The following is a 24,240-nucleotide window of genomic DNA, read 5'->3' on the forward strand; positions in this document are numbered from 1 at the left end:
TAAATGTATATTCCCAGCATGGCAATTACAAAGAGCTCTAAATGGCTAGACCCTGTTAAGATGGATTCTACAAAAAATTTTAGTTTCCACATTTTACTTAGATTCTGAGAATTTCAAAACTAGAGTAATTGTGGCTATTTCGTTGTAAGAGTAGCAAGAGAGCCTAACCTTCAACCATATAATGGAGTGGGGCTAGTAGTAAAACTGATAAACTCTTGTGAAATTTCTTTTCAGCTGAGGGATATTGTCCAAGTTTTTTTGGAAAACACTGACCTAACAAGCTAAAATGGCCATAAATAAAAGTTTCTTTAAGTCAGGAAATCTTAGCCCAAACAGTGGAAAACATGAGGGCAAAAGGTGCTCTGCATATTAAAACTGATGAATAAATGCAATCATACAGCATCATTGCATTCAAATGGTTACTTGGAAGATAAGGCAACATGCTTAAATTCTTGAATATTGCTTCATTCTAAAACTGTCAATACTGAAAATCATCAAAGGTATTTTAAGAATAAGAATATATTTTAAGAATCTAGCTAACATATAGCTATATTTTACATAGTAAATACACAGTTTCTTTATGTAAATTATATGAACTCACTCCTGTCTACTACTTTCATTGACTATTTTAACATTTCCATCTTTTTATTTTATATCATATGATCATGAATTTCAAGCTTTACTTCCTTCATTTCTTATTTTGTTCCACTCTAAACCTTATGATATCATCAATATTAAATCATGGAATTATGGTCACTCTTTCAAAAAAATTCCTCTTAAGACTCTTGCAATTATTCAAAGCTCCCTTTTACACACTTGGACTATGGAAAAAAAAAATACAGGAAAATATGGCACAGGCAATAGGAGTCCTAAACACTTCTAACAGAGTTTATTCCTCATTGTTGAAAATGTCAGTGTTCAGCAACTTAAAAACCTCCTAAGTACTTCTCTATGAAAAGCCTTACAATTATATTTTGTCCTTAGTACCTTAGTACAGGACAATAATTCAGTCACCTGTGTTCCTCTACTGCCTTCTATTTCAGCTATCTATAGACTCCTCACACATAAAGTTATATGTAAAGTTTACTCCTCCCCCTCCTTTCATTCCCTGGTTCTCCATAGTAAACAATTAACCTTTAGTATCCAGTTACCTTGTGACAGGACACCAAAAGTCAGGGTAAGTCAAGCCTGAAACACTTGCATAAAATAAATAGGGCAGATAAACAAGAAATGGTATTTTAGATCAGCTGATAAGAGAGCAGAAAGAACGAAAATAGCCTCAGTACCCTTGTGTTAACCCATGCAAGACAATAAAAGTCCCACTAACAAAAGCATGCATTTACATTACAGCTAGGAAAAAAAACCTAAAAACCCAAAAATCAGTTTTATAGCTAGACCATCATAAATTGGGTCAGCTTAGCATATTTCAGTACCAGTTTCTGAAATGGCTGCTATACTAACCTTGGCTGGTCAGAATGCCCCAGCCAGCTTTCCGTTTTGCAGGGCACTCCCCTACACTTTCTGGGCGTCTTTTGGGGAGATTCTGGCTCCTCTGCACAGCAGTGTTTGTTGTCATGATCTGTTTCTCGAGGAAAGCCTGTCTGTCATTGGTGCAGGTGCTCTGCTCTGACGAACATCCACAAATGATCTCTACCACCTTTTTCCTCCTTTCGCTTTCTCACAAAGGATCTTGCTGTACTTACTGTAGAATGGCTACAACACTGAAATCCATTCAGTAACATTTACTAGCTTGGACTAGTGACTACAGAGTGGGGGAAGGGAAGGACTGCTCCAGCATTTTCTATTTTTAAAACAGAGAAAGAATCAGCTTAGCTACAGCATGAGTCTTAACTATTTACATGATTTAAATCGAAAGAAGGTGTTAATTTTTTAATCATTTAACACAAAAAAGAAACAGATTCTTAAAGCATAAGTATTCAAATGTTTTGCTGCTTGAATACCAAGCAGCCTAAAACAGAAAACCAAAATTATTTTATCAGAATGGAAATTCTTTTAATATTAGTAACAACAATTATTACTGCATCAGGTTTTACTGATATGTAATGTGGAGTAAAAAGTGATTTTAGAATTTAAGAGAATCCATGAAACTATGAAATACTCCTAGTTTTCTATGGTTTGTTTATCAGCGTTGGTTTTTTTTTAAATAGTGGGCAAGTTATCCTACAAATGTCATCAACAGAAACTAAATCCTGAATAAAAGCATGTTTTGACTAAAAAAAATTATTTTGAAAGTCTGATCCCGTTGTGAAAGTAAGGCTGTAGTCTTCTCAGAAGAAGCACAGATCAATATTTTTTTTTAAATAGTAACAAAACCAGCCAAAGATTGCTAGAATTTTTTGTTCATTACTATGTATCAGGCTGATACTATAGAACAGAAATCTGCAAAGAGAAGCAATCCATGATAAAATTGCATCAGAATAAAAGACAGTGATTTCTCTGTAATAAAAATATGTTAAAATGTCGCCTTTACCTCCTCAGCATTTCCTTGTAGTATTTCCTCATTATGCTCCTCTACAGATATATAAAGTAGCCCCTTGTAAATTTTTAACAAGCAAATCAACATTACTGAGTTTCACTAATACTATTTTTTTCAGGTAGCTGACAAAATTTAATCCCTAAAATTCTGAAATAATGCTCCGATATTTAATGAAATTTTCTACATCCCTCTTGGTTTTCTTTAGGAGAAAATCAGAGGCAAGATTATAGGTAGATAGGGCGAGAGGAAGAAGAAGGAGCAGCTGCAAATTTCACCTTGAAACTGCAGCACATGAGAGCTGTCTTACTTGGAATAGTGCTACACCCTTTACAGAACAGAAGCAGGTGGGCTACTGCTCTTCACACAAGACAGAACAAAACAGCACTCTCAGAGACATTAGGCTGCCTTCAGACAACTGTTTTCCTCGGGTTGTATCTAGCTGAACAAATCAGAATATCTCCCAGACTGAAATAAACACTTCAACATATCAAATCTCTGCATGTAAATCTGAAACAGAGCTTTCACAAAGCGGCTCATTATAAACGGGACATTATAAATATATCACTTAAATACTAGAATGATTCTTTCTTCCAAGTAAATAAATATTGGGAGGGGAATTAACAGGAGAGCGTACTAGGGACGTGTAATATGTGCCTGTGCAGGAAGATACCAGCATTATTCTCCTGTGAGAAATAAACTGACAGTTTTTTGTGCTTGCCATGGCTCTGAGGCTCATCTCAGTTTTAAATTTCCATTTGGAATGGAATTCCAGGACTCTCTGTAGAAGGTGGTGAGGATCAGGATCAAGTAAAGCATCTGGGACAGCAGAGCAGGAATTGACAGTGGTCTGGCAAGAAAAAATCTACATTTTTTTGTAGGAGTTTTGTGGGTGAGGTTGTCAGCTGAGAATGAATCTGCATCTTTCTACAGGAGTGGTACAAACCTGGAAGGACTTCATACAAATGCTTCCCACACTGATTCCAGCCTCTGTTCTCTCTTACTTGTCGGGGAGGTGTGGCTGGCAGGAGCAAGGAAAGCAGCCGGTACACAGCCAGCTGCCATGGCTTCAGAGAGGCAGAGCCCCACAGGAGCCAGCATCACCTGCCCCCTTGTGCAGACAACTGCCAGGGAACAAGGAGCTCCCCACGCAGTTAGAGTACCCCCAAAACCCTCCACCTCCAGAGCGTAGCTTATAGGAAAAGTATCTCCCTTACACAGAGATATTCCATAGATGCTTGCCATTCACTGAGTTACTTTGAATACTCTAGAGAACAATAAAAAAATATGCATTTTTGTGCTTTAAAGAAGGCAAAGCTTATACAGTTCAGGACTGCAGAAGGAACTTTTCACTAAATTCTGCTAGGCCCAAGCATTCCACCTCCAGGCAAAAAAACATTTAAAAGTCTTATTAAAACAGTTCATAAATACAAGAATTAAAAAAAAAAAGCTAAAATGGCATCAAAAATAATCCAAAATTATTTTAAAAATATAGTTGAGATGAGGGAATAAACATGGCTAAAGCCATGGCATAAGGCTGAAGACTGTGCTACTTCAGTTCCACCTCTCACATGGATTTGCTATGTGATCTTTCTCATTTATGCCCTGGACTACATTAGCTACAAAATAAAAATCAGTATCCTTCAACTTCATTAGGTATAAAACAATTAACATTCAAAACTATAAACCACAAAACCACTTGGGCTTAGTCCTGAGATTATGTTCTTCAGATTTTTCCCTATAGAAAACCTTCAAACACTTCCAAAATCTGCCAGAAAACCTTTAACACAAGTCTAAGGAGATGTCCAAGCATATAAAAAACACAGCTGACCATTATTTTTCCTGACTTGGCAAAGAAGCAGTTAGGCACAGCATTTAGATTACAGTTACTCATGGAAGCAATGCAGTTACCTTCAAAAAAGCAACCACAGGAAGGGACAGACGCCACAGTCTGAGAGTAAGGAAACCAGAGGACTTTACTGATGGGTTTGGAATTCTGGCCTAAATTAGCATACAAGCTTTAAATAAAGTACTATGTTAAATTTCACTAATAATTAGTTCTGTTCAAATTTATAACACAGAGGAAGAAGTGTTGAAGGAAACTCTCAAAATCTTTTTATTCCAGATTTTTATAAAAGGGAATATGAGTAAAGTTTCAACATTTCCATGTCAGCACATAGCTCTGAGTTTAAAGGGGCAACAGTTCTAAACAGGTGGGAATGAAAATGGAAGTAAATTTTTGTTCCTCCCTTTCAGCAGGGAACTCATTCCATTTTCAAGACTATTTTTAAGGCAACAGAGATGCAATTGTGGTAACACACAAAAAATGTGTTGATAAAACCGACAATATGCCCAAATCCCCTTGACCTTTGAAAATATGATGCAGTCCAAAGCAATACAGTCCAAACTCCTATAACAGTAATTTATCTTAGGAAAAATTGCACAAAATTGCACCATTTTCAAATGTCACAGATCAGTATTTTGTGTGCAACCATCTCAAAACAGCAAACTGATTACCCACCTTGCTTCCCAAACTGTTCTGTACTTTCAGGTTACTCTGTTTTCATGACCAGGATTACTATGGGGTCACAGTGACTGCATGGAACGTGCCACACTAAATTCTGGAACAGGACTAGAAACTGATTCTTCCTGCTCATGTGATCCACACCCTGCAACCATGAAGCTGAAATGACAGACAGACTCCCTGTGGCTCAGTGCCAGTACCCCAGCAGTGGCCTGCTATTTGACATTGCCAAAAACAAACCAGAAGAAATCTTGAACATTCCTCCCTGTAGGAGATGCCAGGATGAAGCAAATTTTAGGAAAGATTGAGGAACTGTGGTTTCTGACAAAAACAGCATCCTACAAGGCCACAGTGGGGCCACTGTTACATTTTACAGTGCCAGCTCAATGCCAAGGAACATAAATGCACCATGAAAGTACAGGGATACAGCTCTAGGAGGGGAACAGGGAATGGCCTGGAACAACTTTTTATTTGTTTGCTAAATAGATTCTTGCATCAAGCCATACTTCATGGCAAGTATGATGGTGATATAAAGTCATTAGCAGGCAACAAGAAGCTTAGGCATTATCCAGGTCACCAACCAGTCCTCTTAACAAATACCAGCAGATAGGTAGATAATGCTTTAATGGTCACTAGTTACTTAAGCATAAAATGACATTTCTTTACACCATTATAAGCTCTAAAAAAATCTATTACATACTCTTAATACAATTTCATCACTGTCTCTTAGCTGGAAATCCAAATCAGTAGTAGTAATAGTAGAAGAAGAAGAAGAAGATGATGATGATCACGGCAACAGCCTGGCTATCTGGCCAATAATCTCCCTACCTCTTCTCCTGCAATTTCTACAGTTGTTACACGTTGTGTTCTTGGATGCTGGAATCATAACTAAAGGTTGAAAAAATATTTGAACTTCTGATACAATAAAGGCTTTGTCTCAAGTCTCTCAGAAGTCAAATACAGAACAGTGACACATTTATTATATTTTTTGGCTTGTTTGCAATGTGTATCTGTCAGACTCTTCATGCAGTAACATAGAAAAATTGCTAATATGTAAACTTAACTAAATTACAGAAGTCATGGGGCAGAACCTAAGCAAATCAATTACCAAGCAGGCCTGAGCTTCAGATATTGACAGAAAGACAGACACAGGCATGAAACCCGTAGTCAGCATAGGAGTGGTAAAGGACACACCCCAGAGAGAATCTTGAGTCAATTACAGTGAAAGAACAGCCATAAAGAGAGAGAGCATATCTATTGCCAGAAAGACTCCAGACATGGCAGAGAGTAACATCCACTGGTGCAACAGATGCAGCATGCCACAAAGGATTTATGGCCAGCCAGCCAGCATTGCTGCAGTCCTGAGCAGAGCTCAGTTCTCAGGCATGCTATGCAATTCCCCCCAAGCCATCATCCTCTAACTGGCAGAAGTTCACTCGCTGTTTGCCTGCATTGCAAGTGTTTGAGAACATCCCCTACAAGAGAGGAATGTGAATAGCAAAACCCTGGCCATAAGAATCCAGTGGCTGAGGGAAGGAACATCACCTTCAGGGAGCTTTGCTATTTCGGTCTTCCCCTGCTGCCTTATACCCCACCAATGCAAGAAAGACCAGTGCAGATGGTCAGCTGAGCTTGCCCCAAGCCAATATTGCAGTTTTCTGCATATTTTCTTTAACACCAGTTCTCTTTAAAGCCTTGCAGACAGATTGATCCAATATTGCCTTTCAGTCTTATTGCTATGCACCTTTAAAACCCCAGGTTTTAAGATACATCAGAGTTATAATGCTCAATTTGTGCTTTTATTATTTCATAAGCTTACTCTTCATTTCACACAGATAAATACAGAAATCAATTGATGAAGGGCATTTCCACGTGAGTTTAGAGTGTACACTCCAAGCAAGCCAATGGGACCTAGGCTGGTGACAAGTTAAGGTCCACATTCAGAAAAAAAATACATTTCAAGGAGGCACACCTGAATGAAACCAACCAAAAAATGCAGCTGGTGGACCTCAAGGAGGTCCTCACATATACAGAAGAGTAAAAAACAAATCCCACAAACAAATCCACATGACAGGCTCTATCAGTTTCCTTTCGAGAGGCAAGCATGCAAACAGGCTCCAGCATACATATTCACTAGATTTTTCTGTGGCCTCAGAAATTTTCTTTCAGATGAGGGATGTAAAAAATGAAAAATTTGAATTAAAAGTAACATGCTTGGCAACAGATGTTCTTGCTCTTTGTTGCTGCAAATAAGTCAGAGCTAAGGCCATGCCAATTTAGTTGCATCATATAACTCTGAGCAAAACCTCTTTAAGGTAGAATATATTCTTCAAGAAAGAATGTTCTGGTACTTGTCTAATATGTGGTGTCATTTCCTTCCTTCAAAGAAGGTGCCTTTTTGGTGTTATTCTGCAGTATGACTCCTCTTTGGCAGTCATTTGTCATACTAGGCAAAGTTATTTGGCATACAAGAGAAAGTGATGAGCTCCATCAAAAAAAAAACCCCTTCTAAAATTTCAAAAAAGAATATTCACACTATCTTAAGCATTTTTACACCATTAGCTTACGTGCTGCAAATGAAAAACAAATGCTAAATGTGGTGCCTTACACCAAGTGGTATGGTGAATAGGTATGCCATACAATATTCCTATCATTGCTAAATGAATCTCCATTGTATCCAGGAAGCTAAGAGAGGTCTTGTACGGCTTTTATTAATAGAACTGTGATCTCTCTGGAATGCAAGTTGAGAAAATGCCTCATGCCTATCTTCCCTACCTAACAACTGTTGCTGAGTGGCATTATCAATTGCAACTTGTTAAGATAAAATAAATATGAAAACTTTGCTCTAATCATTCACTAAAAGCCATCCAAACAGTAGATCTCTAACAGTGAAACACGACATTATTGTCCATTTATGAGCTGTATTTTAAGGACCATATTCTTGGGACTACCCAAGTAGTCCTCAGTGTACAAGAAAAAAGGAAACAGAAAACTTCATAGTATTTACCAGTCTCTGTGAGAAGATGAAGACTCCAGTAGACTGAACTACCACAATCCCGTGGATGGCTTAATTTAGCCTAACTAGTGTACTGAGCTTTCCTACCATGCCTGATCAAGACAGATACAGCAAAGTTGGGTAGCTTAGAATTTGCTACAGTCATTCAAGAGTAGCCTTTCTTAACCTTAGAAGAAACCAGGGCATATTCACCTCTCCTGTTTTGCAAAATCAGAGTGTATTTTAAGAAGCATACCACAAACACAATTTCTGCTTTCAAGTAACTTTAACTTATACACTATGGATAAAGTGAAATTTTATACAAATTTTTGTGAAGAGAGGTGACATAATTAAAAAAATACAATATTTAAGACAAATCATTTTACATTCTCAGAACAACTTAGCTTGTCTATCAGGCCCCAGGTATCTGTATATGTACATGACCCTTTGCTGTTTATGCTACATTAACCTCTGTAAATTTTCTTTTTTTTTTTTTTCTTGTAAGAAGGTTCCTCTCTATCACTTTCTGCTTGTAGGTAATTTTGACAATTACTGAGTATCAGGTTTACTTTTGATAAAATAGACACCTTCTGCCTTATAAAAATATTTATGAGTGGGAACTATGCCTCATTCTATAAAGTTATTTTTAGTAAAAAAGCATAGGCTTTTTCATACAAACCAAGATCTTACCAGTATTTTTTGGCAGAATTAATATCTTAAGGACCCAAAACATCTGATAATTGATTAATTCTTTAGATTTGATCCACAAACTTTGAAATCACCTAAAACCACAGCACTACTACCTCATCCTAAAGCAACTATACTGTAAAACTCATCTGAAATTCCAACCCAGTGCTCCTATACACAGAGCACTTTCATGATATGACTTGTTAGTTGCTATAGTAGGAAGAGTCTAAAAGCCGCTTTTGGCCCTCCAGTGTTCATCCAGCAACAGCTGTACAAAAGGCTGATTTATTAACTCTTCACAGATCTGGAAATACCATGAGAGAAGAAATGTTACTGTGCAGGTCACTGTCATTACACATAGTCTGCTAAGGAGCTAAATATACCCAAAGTTAATTTTCAAGTTAGTTTATTCTTGTGTATCAGTTTGTAGGGCACAGGATTTTAAAATGGAGCAAACATATACTTGTTATGTCTTTACCCATTAAGAAAGAAATTAATAAAACGGTTTTTGCAAAGTTTCACATGCAATGAATATGTAAATGTTCACTTCAACACAATAAATAAAGAAACACTAGGCACCACAACCTATTTCTAACACAGCTCTAGTCCCTGATTGGAAAGCACTTGGCTCCAAAAAACTAATCAGTCCCTTTCAAGTCAATGGGGCAAGTGTATATGAGTAAGTGTTTACAGAATTAGTGCCAGAGTTAAAAATAACCCAGCAAAAGGCACCTTTATAATAGAATGGATCCCTTTTTCATTTAATTTTTATGGTACTAATAACACTGACTTCACTGAAAAAAAAATAATTCAACTCTAATAGCTTACTAGGACCCAGGTCTTCAGTTCACTTTAAGCAAATGTAAAAAAGACTGCAAAGTTCTGTCCTGCATTTGGTGCTATTCAGGCTTTTAATATTGTGAATGATAGAATAATGTATTTATTTTTATGCAGGCAGTAGATGACTAAACTGTAGATGCTACAACTGCTCAGAGGGAAGCAATTCAAAACAGACAAGTAAAACAGAAAAATTGTCTGATACCAAGAGAGCATGAAATTAGCTGAAGGCCATTACAAAGTACTGCATGTAGAGAGAAAAAAGCAAAAGCACAATACAGTGACTTTGTTTTAACATGTGGTTTACAGGCTACAGCCTCTATCTGTAATACTTTACTGCTGAGGGGGCAGCATCATTCCAGGAGGTATTACACAGGGTGCCATATACATGGCACATGACATAAGTGTTCCACTTGTACACAGCTAATAGTTCCCCTGGTTACACTCATAAAGTCTCAGCTGGAGCACTCTGTTTAACATGGGAAATTAGACATCAGTAAAGATGTCTGTTAACTATATATGAACTGGCACAAGTCCAAGGGAGAGCAACTGCAGTAACTCCAGGTGCTAGAAAATAAGATTTCAGAGGACAGACTAAGTTATATCCTTTTAACTTTATTCTGAAAAGAAAAAAAAAAAAAACAGCAGAAGTAAGGAAATGCATGATAATAGTCCTTAAATTGATTACTTCTCATACACAGAAAGAAACAGTAATATTTAATGAATTTAGTTAGCAGACATAAAGATTTAGGTCACCCTTGGGGGAAGTGGGAAGCAGTTTAGTGATGAGAACAGCAAACCTGCAATTGGTTGCATAAGGATGCTGCAGAAATCACTATTACTAAGCATTTAAAAAACAGGTTAGCCAAACATTCTCCAGATAACTCACATTTAATTTACCTCTGAAGGTACCTTTCAGCTATACACAAGAAAGGTTTTACTCAGACATAATTTCCATAAGCAAATGAAAGTGCCTTATAATTAGTAGAGCTTTTACATGCACTTTTTTGGTCTCAGCTGATGCTGAACACTGATCTAGTTCTTGTATTTCAATGTCACATAAACCGTATAATAATTTTTAATTAATGACTTTGACATTATCCAGCCATTCATATACACTTGAGATCCAAAGAATAAATGGAGTGTAGATTGCTGACTACTGAAACTGAAAATATTCCTGAAATATTAAGAAACAAAGTATGACCCATTTAGCAACAAGACCACACAAAGCAGATGACACAGGCAAAGCTGTCTCTTTATATTTAAAAAAGAAAAAGTGACAAAATAAAGCAAGTCAGCCTTGAAATGCATGATCCCTGGGCCTCAGTTCCTGAACTGACCTCTATACCTTCAGTTTGACAAAAGGAGTTCCACCAAAAACTACCTCACTCTACCTGAAACACCCTCAACTACCCAGACTTCATAAAAGAAAGACTTATTTTAACTCAAGGGGTCAATTTAGAAAGTATGAAATAATGCCTGTGCCTAGTAGCACATTATTTACAAAGGTTCTTTTTTCTTCAAAATTATAGCACTCTGTCCTAGACAAGCCATTATAACAGCAATAAGTAATCTTTTGTTATTAAAAGCAAACCTAAAATACCATTCCTAACAGAATTTTGAGAGTATCTAATCAGGTTAAAGCTAGAAAATAAAAAGAAACATTTCCTCTAATTTGAATTACTTATTGAAATGCTATAAACTTCAATTGGCTAATGATAGATGCTAGGCTAATTATCTATCTCTGTGTTTTTTCTGCCAAGGTTTCTCTGCTACTTGAGAAAAAACACAGAATGGATCATTAATTAGGAGGATACTTGGTATATAATTTTACAATGTAATGTTTCAAGCAGTTTCATGCTTCATGTTACTTATTGCACATCTTTTAGATACCACTTTTAACAGGATATTTTATTAAATGTATTACATGAATTCTGCTGAGACATCCCTGTGTTTCACCAACACCAAAAAATCAAATCCCACAACACATTGTGAGTTCAGACACTAGCATGCCTCTTTTCACAGATATAGAAAATAATTATAGAAAAGATAAGATAAAATAATGATTCTGAGAAGAATTATTTGCATCCCAAAGAGCAAGGATTGCTGCTGTTAGCCCCAACAGATGGATGAATAGCAGATTCTGTAACACTAGCTGGACACGTGCTTAAAACTTAACAAATCCAGAACCAATCACTGCAAGCTGGACAGAGAAAAATGAAGGCACACTGATGTTGAACTGTAAAAAGTCCAACTTAAGCACGAAATAGTTACATTAACAATTTTCTTTTAATAAAACAAGCAGAAAACTAGAAAATCTACCATATGTTTGATTCTTAAATCAATAAAAACCTCTGCTACCTGACCAAAACAGTAACCTGCAAGAGTGATAGATTTTCACCTTTTGCATTGCCCAGCTACTAGAATGCTTAGTAAGACTTAATGCTTAAATTTTTTTTTAGGTATGAGATGGGAATTTTGACAAATGCCTGAATTGCAGATTCCTGGGTTCAGCAACAGGTAACACCATAAACACTACTTTACTCTCCAGCCTGATGCATGCTATTCCTTTCACTCCAGTTCCTCCCAAGTCTCTTTCCTTCTGTGCCCAGCTCGTGTGTTGGTCTTCCCATAAAGAGCTGCCTTAGAGCTAGTGAGCAGCTTCTGGCAAAAAATTCCTGACTTCAAGTAAGGCCTTTTCCATTCTCTGCAAGTATTCCTGTCTGTGCTCTTCTTACCCTACTGTAGTGAACATATACATAAACACTCACATACACTCACACACACACATGCACAGTAGTTCAAGTGTTGCCATCAACAGGCTCAGATGTAAAAACCCTGGGTTTCAGAGCTTGTGCAGAAAACACATGATACAAATCCATCTCAAGTAAATCTTCTGCAAAGTAAGCTGATTCCTACTTTAGGATTTAAGCCTTTCTTTCTGGATTGCAAATTTTAACAGCCCTACACAAAATGTCTAGCTTTAGTCCCACCATTGAAGACTGAAAAAATCCTTTGAGTTTGAAACTGTTTCTGGCTCATTTCAATAGTTTCTCCCTTTATGTTTAACTTGGGCTTTGTCTTCACATTTGTGGTACCTAGGGATGAGTGATAAAGGCAGCAAGAGGCAAGACAAGTCTTCCTGTTCCATTCCCTAACTCAGCTTGATGCCATCCCAGAATACAAGGAAAAATAATAAAGACAAGTGAGGTAGCAGGGATCCCAAGCTGAGCAAAATCAGGGCTCAGTCATGTGCCAGCATGCCACAATTTAGAAGAAAGAGTGCTCTGTAATGCAGAAGAACTGAATGAAAATGGTACCTCACTACTGATGAGCTTTGGGCAACAACTCTGCCAAAGTTCTGCTAGTATGAACAGAAAAAGGAATTTTCACAAGAGCTTTACAACCCAGTAAAATCAGAAGGGTTTCCACACACATGCCCAAAAGTTGGCCCTGCAAAGTGTTATTAAGGTTCCTGCTATGTGCCAAGAGACAACTTATTCAAGGTATATGAGGAATATATATCTCAAAAAAATTACTATATGAAAATTTTACCCTAATCAAGACATAACTTTCAGAAATATTTTGAGTAGTTTCACTAGAGCGGTGCAAAATAATCATATGCCAAACACGGAAAATTTCAACTATGCATGGTAATCTGGGGAACATTAGGAGCAATTGGGAAAATAGTCCCAGATTGGGAAGAATTTGGCAACCTTATTTATACACAGGCATCCTAAATCTAGGCCTGTCTCCAAATAGAAAACTAGCTCTGATATTTGAGTTTTATTCTCAACTTAATGTTAATTAAAAAAAAACAAAAACAAACGAAAAAACAACCAAAAAAAAGCTCACATAATCTAACAGCACTCCTACAGATAATTTTGCTTATAAAAAACACAGCAACAAGTACAGAACAAAAACCCCACTCACATATCACTTGAAAAACTGAATGCGAATGAGGCTATCAGATAAATAATTACCTGAAAAACAAAATCCCCAAACAGTAGAGATAACAGAGTATACACAAATATACCTTGTCCTTGAGGAACTCCATAAAATTCAGCAGCTATCCTTGCTGCTTCCTTACGGTTTCCTTTCACAATGTAGAAATGACTAAGTATAGCAAGGCTGATCTTCACAAAAAGTTTAAAACAAAAAAGTGAAAGTATAGTAAAGTAGACATTGGATAACTGCTGTGCAAAAGGGCGACTTTCTTCTATGACAGTCATTGCTGCAGCAAAACCTCTGTCAGTGTTTGGGTCCGGCTCTCAAATGTGTTGATAAGATCATATGGCTCCAGCCATGCACTCTTGGGAACAACTGGTCCCGAGGAAAGAAAATATCAGCTGGTCATGATGCCTGCTGCTCAAAATATGACGATTATTTATACTGTACATAGTACTGAGTTCACTACCGCTCTTGCTAGCCCGCTGATATTCATGTGGGACAGCAGGTTCCAAGATCCTGGATTGTACTTGTTCCACTTAAAAGGTCTGTTGCATTACAAATTCTGCATTTCTAAGTCATTTATTTACATGTTTAAAATACATTTTCAAAAGTATTATTATAAACTCCTGAAATTCGTGTACTAAACCACGTAACTCAGATAACATGTTTTTGCTAAAATATGTTCTCCTGCTGCTTAAGTACATTGCTCTTTACTGATATTTCATTTTATGTCAGACTAATATTCGTTCCTTAAAAAACTAGAATCATATCAGTAAATAATTGAAGTACACATTAATAAATAAACAGAGATTTAATATATATCAGCTTTGACAGTCTCATTATTTTGCTCAGGCTGAATGAAAGTACCTAGTATACAAAGACTTTAGCACTATACAAAAACAATATTCAGAGTAGGTGATATGAGCCAAACATCTAGATATTTTTATCCATAAGACCTGGAGCACCTAAAATTAAATTAATTAAAATGCAATGGTAAAATTTCAACATGGAAAATTTCTAGTAGTTATGATATGGGTGATATCATTGTGCTGCATCATATGACATGACAGGCTTTATCCGTTGGCCAGTTTTAGAGAGGGGAATCTAAATTCCTCCAATTTTTTAAGACTTAATTTGCCTTTATACCATAAAGCTATTACTCACAGTCATCAGCAGTCACTCACAAGTTGTTCCATTAGTGTGAGTAATTGCTCAGTAAATTGCTGAGTTGCAACATGATACAAACTGAGGAGCTGCATGACAGAACCAGATTTCTAAGTGAACTATAATCCTAAAGTAAAAATCCTGGCAGCACAAGAAAGGGTCCTACCCTAAACTTTTATACTTCCTTCTATATTAAAAAAACAGTGTCTTGAATTATAACGTAAATGCTCTACCCAAAGTAATCCTAAACCTTTCTATTCTACCCTGGATTCTCATTTGGTGATTAGAAAAAAACAAAAACATTTTAGAATGCTGGCAGCGGTCCATCAGGATAAAAGGGTATGATCCAAATGTCACTGCACCCACAAATCACCCTGACTTCAATGAACAGAACAGCAGATATAAAGCACTATAATACAAAACCATACTTCTGAAGGGAAGTGGAAACAATAAGGCACCTCTTATCATCTGACTCTCGGAATAATTTATTAGAATAAGAAGCTATAATGTTTTCTGGAAACTAAATTCAAACAAATCTATACAAATGAAGAAAAGACAATGAAAAGTGGAAATGTTCTTGGAAATTATTAAAATTTTTGACTGACAGAAGTGAATTGTGCTTATCTTGAGAGAAACAGGCAACAGGTATTTTTCTTTGAAAATATTTAGTCTACTTAAAAGTCAATCATAACTAGAAAAGGCAATTAAAAGGAGTTTACCTTGTAAACTATATTAGTTAGTAAGAAAAATACGCAAATTTTTACCAAATTTCATTTATAGACATTTTCTCATCCAGCCAAAATAGGAACTGTTTTCCTCGTACCATTAGAAGCAGGAATGAGTACTTAAAATGCCAAATGAAAATCCATTTTTATATTTGGCACATTGTTATCCGACACTGAATGGAGGTGTCATGTTTTCCACAAGTATAAAAGGCATTATGATCTGAGCTACCACTGCCAAGTTCTGTTTCAATCTTCTGTTTCAATCATTAATAGAAATGGTATTTTCCTTAGTAACACACCCAATACTGGAATTTCTTACTTCTCCCATATTTGTACTAGTATTACTAAGCTTAACTTGATCAGTCCACAGAATTCTCCAGCCATCTTATGGACCTCTTTCACAAATTTACCATGCAGTACAAGGAAAAGCCATAATTATGTTACAGAAAGCTTTTTCTTCCTTACAGTGTTTTACCTGACCCTTTTTCCCTTTTTTCATGTTATGCCATCTAGTACCTGCTTTCTCATCTGGACTTCTCCCATATTTTGTTAACGAACAAAATAATCTTTCTTTTTAGAGGCAAAACTCCAAACAGAAATTACCATAAATAGCAGGAGTTAACAGAGCTCAGAATTCATCTTCCCCTTACAATACTGTTTCCTGCTTCTTATAACCACAGTAGATAAATCACAAAATAAATTTCTCAGTTGTTAGATTGTTTTTTTCAAGTTATTTTTTTCTGTAGAGGTTAAAAAAATGTAAATTTAAAACTACAATAATAAGGGTGATATGCATTTAGTATCTTGTAAGCGATGTTTCAAATAACCTCACGGATTTGTAAAACCACTTTTAGGAACAAGATGAAAATTGAACAGGAAGATTATTCCTGTATCAAAACTTGCCTCGCGTCCTTTCAAAAATTTCCCACATCACTAATAAACTACTTAAGGATGAAAAAATACATGAAATCATGAGTTTTGAGAATTCCAGTTCACACATACTCATCAGAAGCTGGCAAAATTAGTCTTATACTATTTCCTCTTTTTATAGAGCTCTGTAACTCTTATGTGCCAGCTTAGCTGGAAACTCTCCCAGCTGCACAGAACCAAGTCTATCCTAATCTAAGGGTTTTAAAGAGCTATAGAAATTACTGTTACAGTTTGTTGGCAAAGCCATGCTATGAGGCACCCAGTCATGAAAACTGAGCAACTGCTTAGAAGTTAACGCCCACACGGCATTTTGGGAAAACCAACAACGTGAATGCTGAGATCTGAGCACAGAATAGCTGAGAGGAAGCCCGTGCAGACTGGGAAAATCAGAAACAGAAACCTACAGCTGTTGTAATGAATATCAGAAAATAGACGCATAGGTAAATAAATGAAGGATCTGGCAGTCAATGAGATGACATGAAGGACTGTAAAAAAGTGGGATGCAAGTCTCCCACATTTTCTACTGTGTGGCAATGTGAAGTAACTGAAGTCAGATCTTGCAACACTTCAAAATAATGAGAGCTTCCAAATGGAAATGCACCATATGTAACAAATGTACAACACTATAACGACATCAAAACACTTAAAAAGAACAGTGGCTTAATCTGGATATTCGCATTTCCCATGTAGTTTTGACTTTTGGGAATGAAATTTCTTGGCCTCATTTCCTCACTAGTAAAATGGGGAGTATTCTGAAGATAACTTCATTGCTGTTAAAAAAACACTCAGTTATCCTGGTGAAAAGAATAACTAACTACATCTTTAATAATTTTTATTTTAATACAAAATTCAGATTACAAACCTAAATAAAATGAAATCTTGACTGTTCATTCACTTAATGTCAACAGAAGAGATGGGATGTAAAATTATTTTAGCATTTAGGGTTTTATCATTGCACACAAGAAAATGGCAACAAGCTACATTGCAGATTAACAATATTTGTATTTTTATTTTCTTTAAGACGATAGTAATACTGTGGCAGACAAGGATACCCTTACCTTGACAAACTAGCACATTTCCAGCAAATAAAACAAGAACGATGTAATAACTCCTCTGATATGCTTCCCCACTTCTGGAAATTAACTATTTTAATTTTAAAACCACTTAAGAAACTTCAAATGCTGGAATTTATGGTCTTAAGCGTTCCCTTTAATGTAACTTGGTCAGCTATCATTTCTCAAGAACATAATCTGTAGAATCAAGATAGCAATACTGCTGTTTAGAATGACTATAAAGGGGTTCATTTCAAACTCCAAAGCTAAGACAAAGTAGCTTGGCCTTTAATGCTTTGCTGTGTAGCAGCCAAGTGCAGTAGCAGTGGCACCTGTTTGTGCTAATTCAAACTGTCCAAAATCTAGTGTACAATTTACCCTCAACCAAACAAAGTAATTTTTAGAAAAACAAACAAACAAACAAAAACCTCAGACAAAACCAAACAAAACCAGACAAAAACAAACAAAACCAACAAACCAACAACAAACAAACAAAACAAAATCCAAAACCACAAAAACTATGCTCTATCATCTATTATTAATTGCATAACCACAGTCATACACTATTTTATTCTGGCAATTTTTGTCTACACTTTAGAAGACTGGTGTGTTTAATTTTCAGTAATGTAAGATACACAAGAAAATTAGCACAACTGATAGAATATTTAGTCTTTGAAAGCAATTTTTTAACATCAAAGACTATAAAACCCTTAGAAATATTATTTCTTTGTAGCACATGGTGTGTTGTTACATTTGGAAAACATACTTCCTTCTATTTATATTTTTCAAAGCAATCTATTTAAACTAAATGATAGAAGATGTAAAAGAGTAATTATATTCACAGCACAAATTCCATTACAGCTAGTCTTAAAAGTTTTCTTCTGTATTTTGGAGATGCACATAGAACTCTGAAAGTGAAAATTTTTATTTTAAAAATGAGATAAAGACGAAATATAGTACAAGGAATTATTTGTATGACGCTTCACCTGCATGTTTTCCTCCACACCTAAGAGACAGCTCAATATACACAAGAAGTTGATAGTCACCCTGGTTCTGAAACTTCTGTCTAATAAGAGGTATAAAAGAAGATTTTCAGATAAGAGGCAGAGGAACAGGAACTCTTAGGTGCTTTGAAGAATTGATTATTTTACACATTATAGGCAACCAACCAGGAGAAATTTGTAAAGTAATGCCCTTGAAACAAGGAGTTTAAAATAAAATACCAGTAAGAAATCAAGTTTTAGTACTGAGTTTCTGATGTAAGCATAAAATTCTTCATGAAGGACTCAAAAGAAGAGAAGCATGAGCTACTGAAAAGGAAATGTCTAACTCAGTAAGAAAAATTACCTGTTTAGTGACCAGCTGACTTGTATTTTAATGAATGCATGAGATGCTAATCTTCAAAATTTTACCTACTTATCTAAAGCTACTGAATGTTATGTCATTTCCTCCTTAATCTATGTTCAGCAATTTTTTCTACTATTTTATATTCAAAGCATCTGAACTGGAGAAATCCAGACTCAAAGAAACTATTTTAAAATTTATTTCCTCACTATTCAAAATGATACCTTAACATCGTATTGAAGACAAAAAGAAAAGGCATACATACCATAAAACAGTCTTCAAAAAGTCTTAAATGTTCTTTTCATTAATATCATTCTTAAGTTAAGGATATGATGCATTTATGCTTAGGCACAGAAAATAAACCCAAACAAGTCATATTTACCTGAAGAAATTCAGAAGCTGGAGTGATGGGAAAACACCAAGCAGCTGCTGTGTCCTTTTCTAAACAGGAGCTCAAGCCCATTAGTACAACCCAAATACTACTCTTCATAAAATATGAAGAGAAGAGGTGGCTGAAGTACAGACTGTGCTACTGTTTTGGGGGAATGAAAAGACAAAATATGAGAGAACACAAACTTTTTCATCTAGAAAAGAGGAAACTTGGTTTAGATCTGAACTACTTTTTCACTGCACCCCCTTGCTAACCTTGAGAATTCTACAGAATTACTTGAGCATCATGACAAACAACAGATACAACACTGTAAACCAAAGAAATGAAAGGCCCATATCTCCTTTTTACAGATTTCCTCCTGAATGCCATGTCTATCCAGGATCTACACAAACCATGCAACATGAAGTTACAACTCATAACCAAAGTTAGTTTCATTCCAATTTCTGTAGTTCTCATAATCCCTGCTAATAGCCTGATAACCTAACCAAAGACTTGAACCAAAAGTCTGTTTCAAAATGCAACGTAATGACAACTTTAGGGGCACAACAGGGAAAAATGAGAGTGTCTTAAAACACTTCTCCTCATAGTTGAGCTCTGGCTTTTGACACCCATTCTACTTAACAGTTACTTATTTAGACACCATTTGCCTTCTCTAACAATGAAGGCACAACAGTTCCTTTAAAAGAGCTTTAATACACAAAAATTTACAAAGGTTTTGTTATGTATATACTTTCTCTCTATTTTGGTGTAGCACATTATTTCCACCAGCTCTTGAACTGCTCTAAAATTTCAAATTTATCCTTTTGGGTGGTACGGTGGTACTTTTTTCATCCAGTGTACTAAAATCGTTGGTCTGACCAGTTTAGGCTCGATACAAGTCAAGTTATTTGAGTATATTAATGATTTCATTTCTAACACCACAAAAAGACTGTTTATTCTACTAACTCTTAATGAATTAAAAATGGTTTCATTGAGGTGTTTTGCCTTTTCTAGTAGCTGGAAATACTACTCCTATCTCAGAAAATAATTCTAGCCTACGGACTTGTATGTCTGGATTTCCAGAGAATGGAATTACCGGTCAGGGATTGAATATCAATCAGCATCTCTGCACATAGCAGACATTCTCCATATAACATGTATTTAAAAGCATAAAAAGTAACTCAGATACTTAAGTGATCATGAAATTTTAGTCTTCTAACTTTCTCAGTCCTTGAAAAAATAACATAGTAATGTTAAGTTTGTACCCCTTTGTTACGCACCACCGGACAGCTGCTTCTCATAATGGGGATAAATTCCCCTTCAGCTACAAGTCTGGTATCAGCCAATTCTGCTGTCACATTATCACATGAACATGCTTGATCTGCTTAACCAGTCCATCTAACCACTGACAGCAAAGTTCTACCCAGAAGGGAAGCAGGTATGACTGACAAGCTTACAAGTAAATTCAATCTGAGTTTTGCTAGAAACATAGTAAGTTTATTTACAGTATTTGTTGCAGTCCTCTTTGGATACCTAACATAACTCAACTATTAAAAGTATTACAGAAGATTCCAAAATAAGTCATGTGTGTACCTAGAGACATTACTAAACCCTGAAACGTGTCAGACAGCAGGCACACACGGCCTGCTGACAGACGAACTCTAGCAAATCTTGCCCCCCAGAAGTTTAAAAAGTTACCACCTCCAGCTGCCCATTCCATTCCTCAGCTAAAGGCTCCTGCCCCTCTCTCTCCCTTGCTGGAAATCAACAGGAAAGAATGTGTACTGGTACATTCCTCAGTTCAAGATCTGGCAATTTCAACTCTTAATAAATTAAAACCAATCTTGTTGGACTTTACAATGAAAAAAACACTCACACCCACCCCTACAACCCATTCTGTGACAAGGCAAATGACCCCCTGGAAAAACTCGGAGCAAACTATGAGGGGAGAGTAATGTCAAAATGCACATACTCACTGCCTCTTCTTAAGGATACTTAGGCATCACTTTTGATGGCCTTATGTACTGACACAGGTGTATCAGTGAATCTTGGGAAGAATCTCCTGATTTTGCACCTCTTTCCCTTTGTATAGTTCCTTTCTTGGGTCCAAGCAATTTCTTTCATTGCCAACCATGTCTACAGAACACAGATTCCCTCTGTGGTAACTAACTCAACCTCTTAGGATTGTGGTACCACAGGAGCTATGCTTTTGTCAAGGTAACTTGACAAACTAACTGCTATTTCTCTAGTAGGCAGTGCAACCACCTTATTAATCTAAATTCATGTAACTAAACCTGATATTTTTGCAGTTTTTATAATCAATCTTTTCTTCAACTAACAGCAAAAATATCACTTGTTCTTATTAAATAGATGCCTCTAAATAAAAACAATATTTAAGCTGTGAATCTTTTGTCATCAATTTGAATTCCATTCAAAATTGTTAATTTTGTTCTAATAAATAAGTTACAGGCAGTCTGTAAATATTTCTTTAACCATTTAACTTTTTTCTTCAAAAAACAAGTTTTATTTCTCAAAACAGTGAAATCATTTGTTTACTTTTATTCCTCCTTTCTTCAAACTTTGTCAGGTTTTCTTCTTGACTAAGTAAAAGTGGTTAAGTGGTTTAATTTTTCTTCTTTCTGTGTAAAGCATATTTTGGTGCTTAAGAATGTTGTTAATAAAAGAAATTACACAGTCAGTAGTAGGGATGAGAGTTAAAGTTTATTCTGCAAGCTTATGTCATTATACGCTGACTCCCATGGCTAGTGCTCATAACAGAAAGGCTTTTTCCATCCACTAAAATTGGTATCAGCTAAATGATATCACCATGACAGAGCTAGTAAAACATCTTTTTCTTCAAGCTGAGGCACAACAAGTCTCTGCTTGGTGCTTTTACAAGAGACATAAAAATACCTTGTGAGGAAGACTTGCAACTGGCTGAGTGAATGAGGTTAAAACCTGGGTGAGGTGGAGGAATAGCACTCGGGTTTCTAGCCCAGAATGGAAAGCACAATGGAGTGAGAAAGGTTAAGCTAAATTAGTAATGCTTGAATGAATTTACCTAGCCTGGCTTCATAGGCCATGAAATGGGCAAACCTCACAGCAGCCAAAAGTTAACTACGTATGTTAGGCTCTAAAACATATTGACTTTGGAGCCAAAAGCACAGAGATGCATCTCTGTGATGCATCTTTTATTTTGCCATGTATTATGCCACTAAATGAGACAATGTTGTAAAATATCAACTTCCTTCTGAAATCAGAAATTAAAAATTACCCGAGATTTTCTTGCTGAAGGATTCACAGTAATACTACAAAGACAAGTGAAAATTTCTTCTTGCTTATCTTCTTATTCTGCATACTGTGTAGATCCAAAGTTTAAAAAATGGAGGCGAGGAGAACATTAGAATCAAATGCAGTCCAAAAAGCCTCTTCTCTTAGTCACAGCCTTTCCACACCAGCTGTAAAAATGAGCCATCCAGAAGAGGTGTTAACTGAAAGGGGGCTGTTGCAAGAGACAGCTGATCATGGCCACATTTATTTTAATCTTTATCTTCCTACCCAGAGCTGCCTAAGAGGCTGTGTGCTGCTACTGTCTCTTAAAGAATTAACATTTCAACAATTAATAAAGGACAAATTCAAGAAACTATTTAGATATTCATGGTAAAAAGATGAGGACATACATACATACACGTACCTAGATCAAAAAAAAAGGTCCTCATCTATCTAGGTGCCAAAGATGCCACAGGCACCTAAACTTTCACCTGTAAAATTAGTCAGAAACTTAAGCCCCAAGAAGGCTACAGGTGCTGGGCTGAAGTTAACACCTCCCTTTCACTTGAAATTCACAACATACACCCCAAAGCTTCCATCTATGTATCCCATGTTAGAAGCAATATGGCTTCAGTGGGAAAACAAAGAACTCATAGCAATCTCTGTTGATGGTCAGTGTCAACACTTGCTATTTTGTTTACAGATGATGAAAGGAATCACTCCGTAACTTGAAGATCAGAGTAGAAACATGTCAACCAAAGAAAGCAAGCTACTCTCTCTCGAAAGACTACTTATCATCAGCTGCTGACAAGGATCAATCCTGCTGAAGTGCTGGCACTATAAAAAAAGAACACATGTTTAATAGATCAAAGAGCGCACAAAAACTCATTTTCGAAGTCAGATAATTTTAGGCTGAGGACTGGAGAAGGATGGCAAATTTTACATTTCAGACCTGCTGCCAATCCTATCTGCATTTTTTTCAACAAGTTTGTAATGAAAAACATGACATTTCTTGAAGTAATAGCCAGCCTGAACACTGACATGCCTTGTGCTCTGCTGGTCTGGGCTTAAGGATGCTGCTTGGGTGTAATGAATACCATTCCACTGCATCTTGGAAATGGTCTCCCAAACTTTTCTGCTTCCCCAAGTTCCTTCAAATTTGTTTCCATAATTAAAGTATTTCCTCAATTCCCAATAACACAACTTATTTAGCTGTCAGCAAAATAAGCTTTTGACATTAATGTCACCATTCTTCATGAAATATCAGATTTTATATCTTTCAAAAAGCAATCTAGAACTTATGAGCAGACAGCTATTGTGAATAATTATCTCTCACAACTGCCTTATTTCAAGATATGTTCCTATTTTGATTTTGCAATATTTCAGTCATTAAAAAGCTATAGGTCTCTTTATTCTGAAACAGTAATAGATCAGTCCTTGAATAAATTACACCATCTGTCTTCCCCTGTTTACTGTGCTTTTAAGAGACATTTATTTAAGGTTTCTACTAAAATAAATCCAAACCTCCACAAGCAATAGCCATATTTATGCACTGCCTTAAAAAGACATTAATTTGGCTAAGCCTTTTGATTTTGATCTTTTGCAGGTACCGAATGACTGCTTTGAAAATTTCACTACTTTATTCCTGTAAATTCTGCCAAAGAGCCATTTTTTAAATTAAAGAGTTGTTTAGTACGAAAAACTCTATAAATAGCAACTACATGAACTAAAAACAAGAACAAAGGCGATTAAGCCTTCTTTTCTTTGTAGATATGAGAAAAAAATGGTATTCATGGTATTCTTTTGAACTATCCTTTAGAAAGCAGCAGACATTTTATAACTTCTCAAATGAAGCTTACAGTAAAAGCTTCCTTAATGCTTTTAAGTCTTCAACTAT

General features: G+C 36.1%; 1 protein-coding gene across 4 annotated transcripts in view; it reads right to left on the reverse strand.

The window, feature by feature from the left end:
* The window catches only part of ASB5 (ankyrin repeat and SOCS box containing 5), a 39,777-nt gene that overhangs the window by 13,878 nt on the left and 1,659 nt on the right, over positions 1-24,240 (reverse strand). Inside the window, exon 1 of one of the 4 annotated variants that reach the window (XM_036381937.2) lies at positions 13,574-13,800. The exons of 1 other annotated variant lie outside the window; for it this stretch is intronic. In XM_036381937.2, coding sequence (XP_036237830.1) covers positions 13,574-13,769 — 196 coding nt within the window. In that variant the 5' untranslated portion in view covers positions 13,770-13,800. Of the gene's footprint in view, positions 1-1,461; positions 1,739-13,573; positions 13,801-24,240 lie in introns of those variants that run through there. 2 more of the 4 variants (XM_036381938.2, XM_054514632.1) reach the window with 2 other exon arrangements.

The sequence above is a fragment of the Molothrus ater genome, chromosome 4 (genome assembly GCF_012460135.2).
Source record: "Molothrus ater isolate BHLD 08-10-18 breed brown headed cowbird chromosome 4, BPBGC_Mater_1.1, whole genome shotgun sequence".
NCBI lineage: Eukaryota > Metazoa > Chordata > Aves > Passeriformes > Icteridae > Molothrus > Molothrus ater.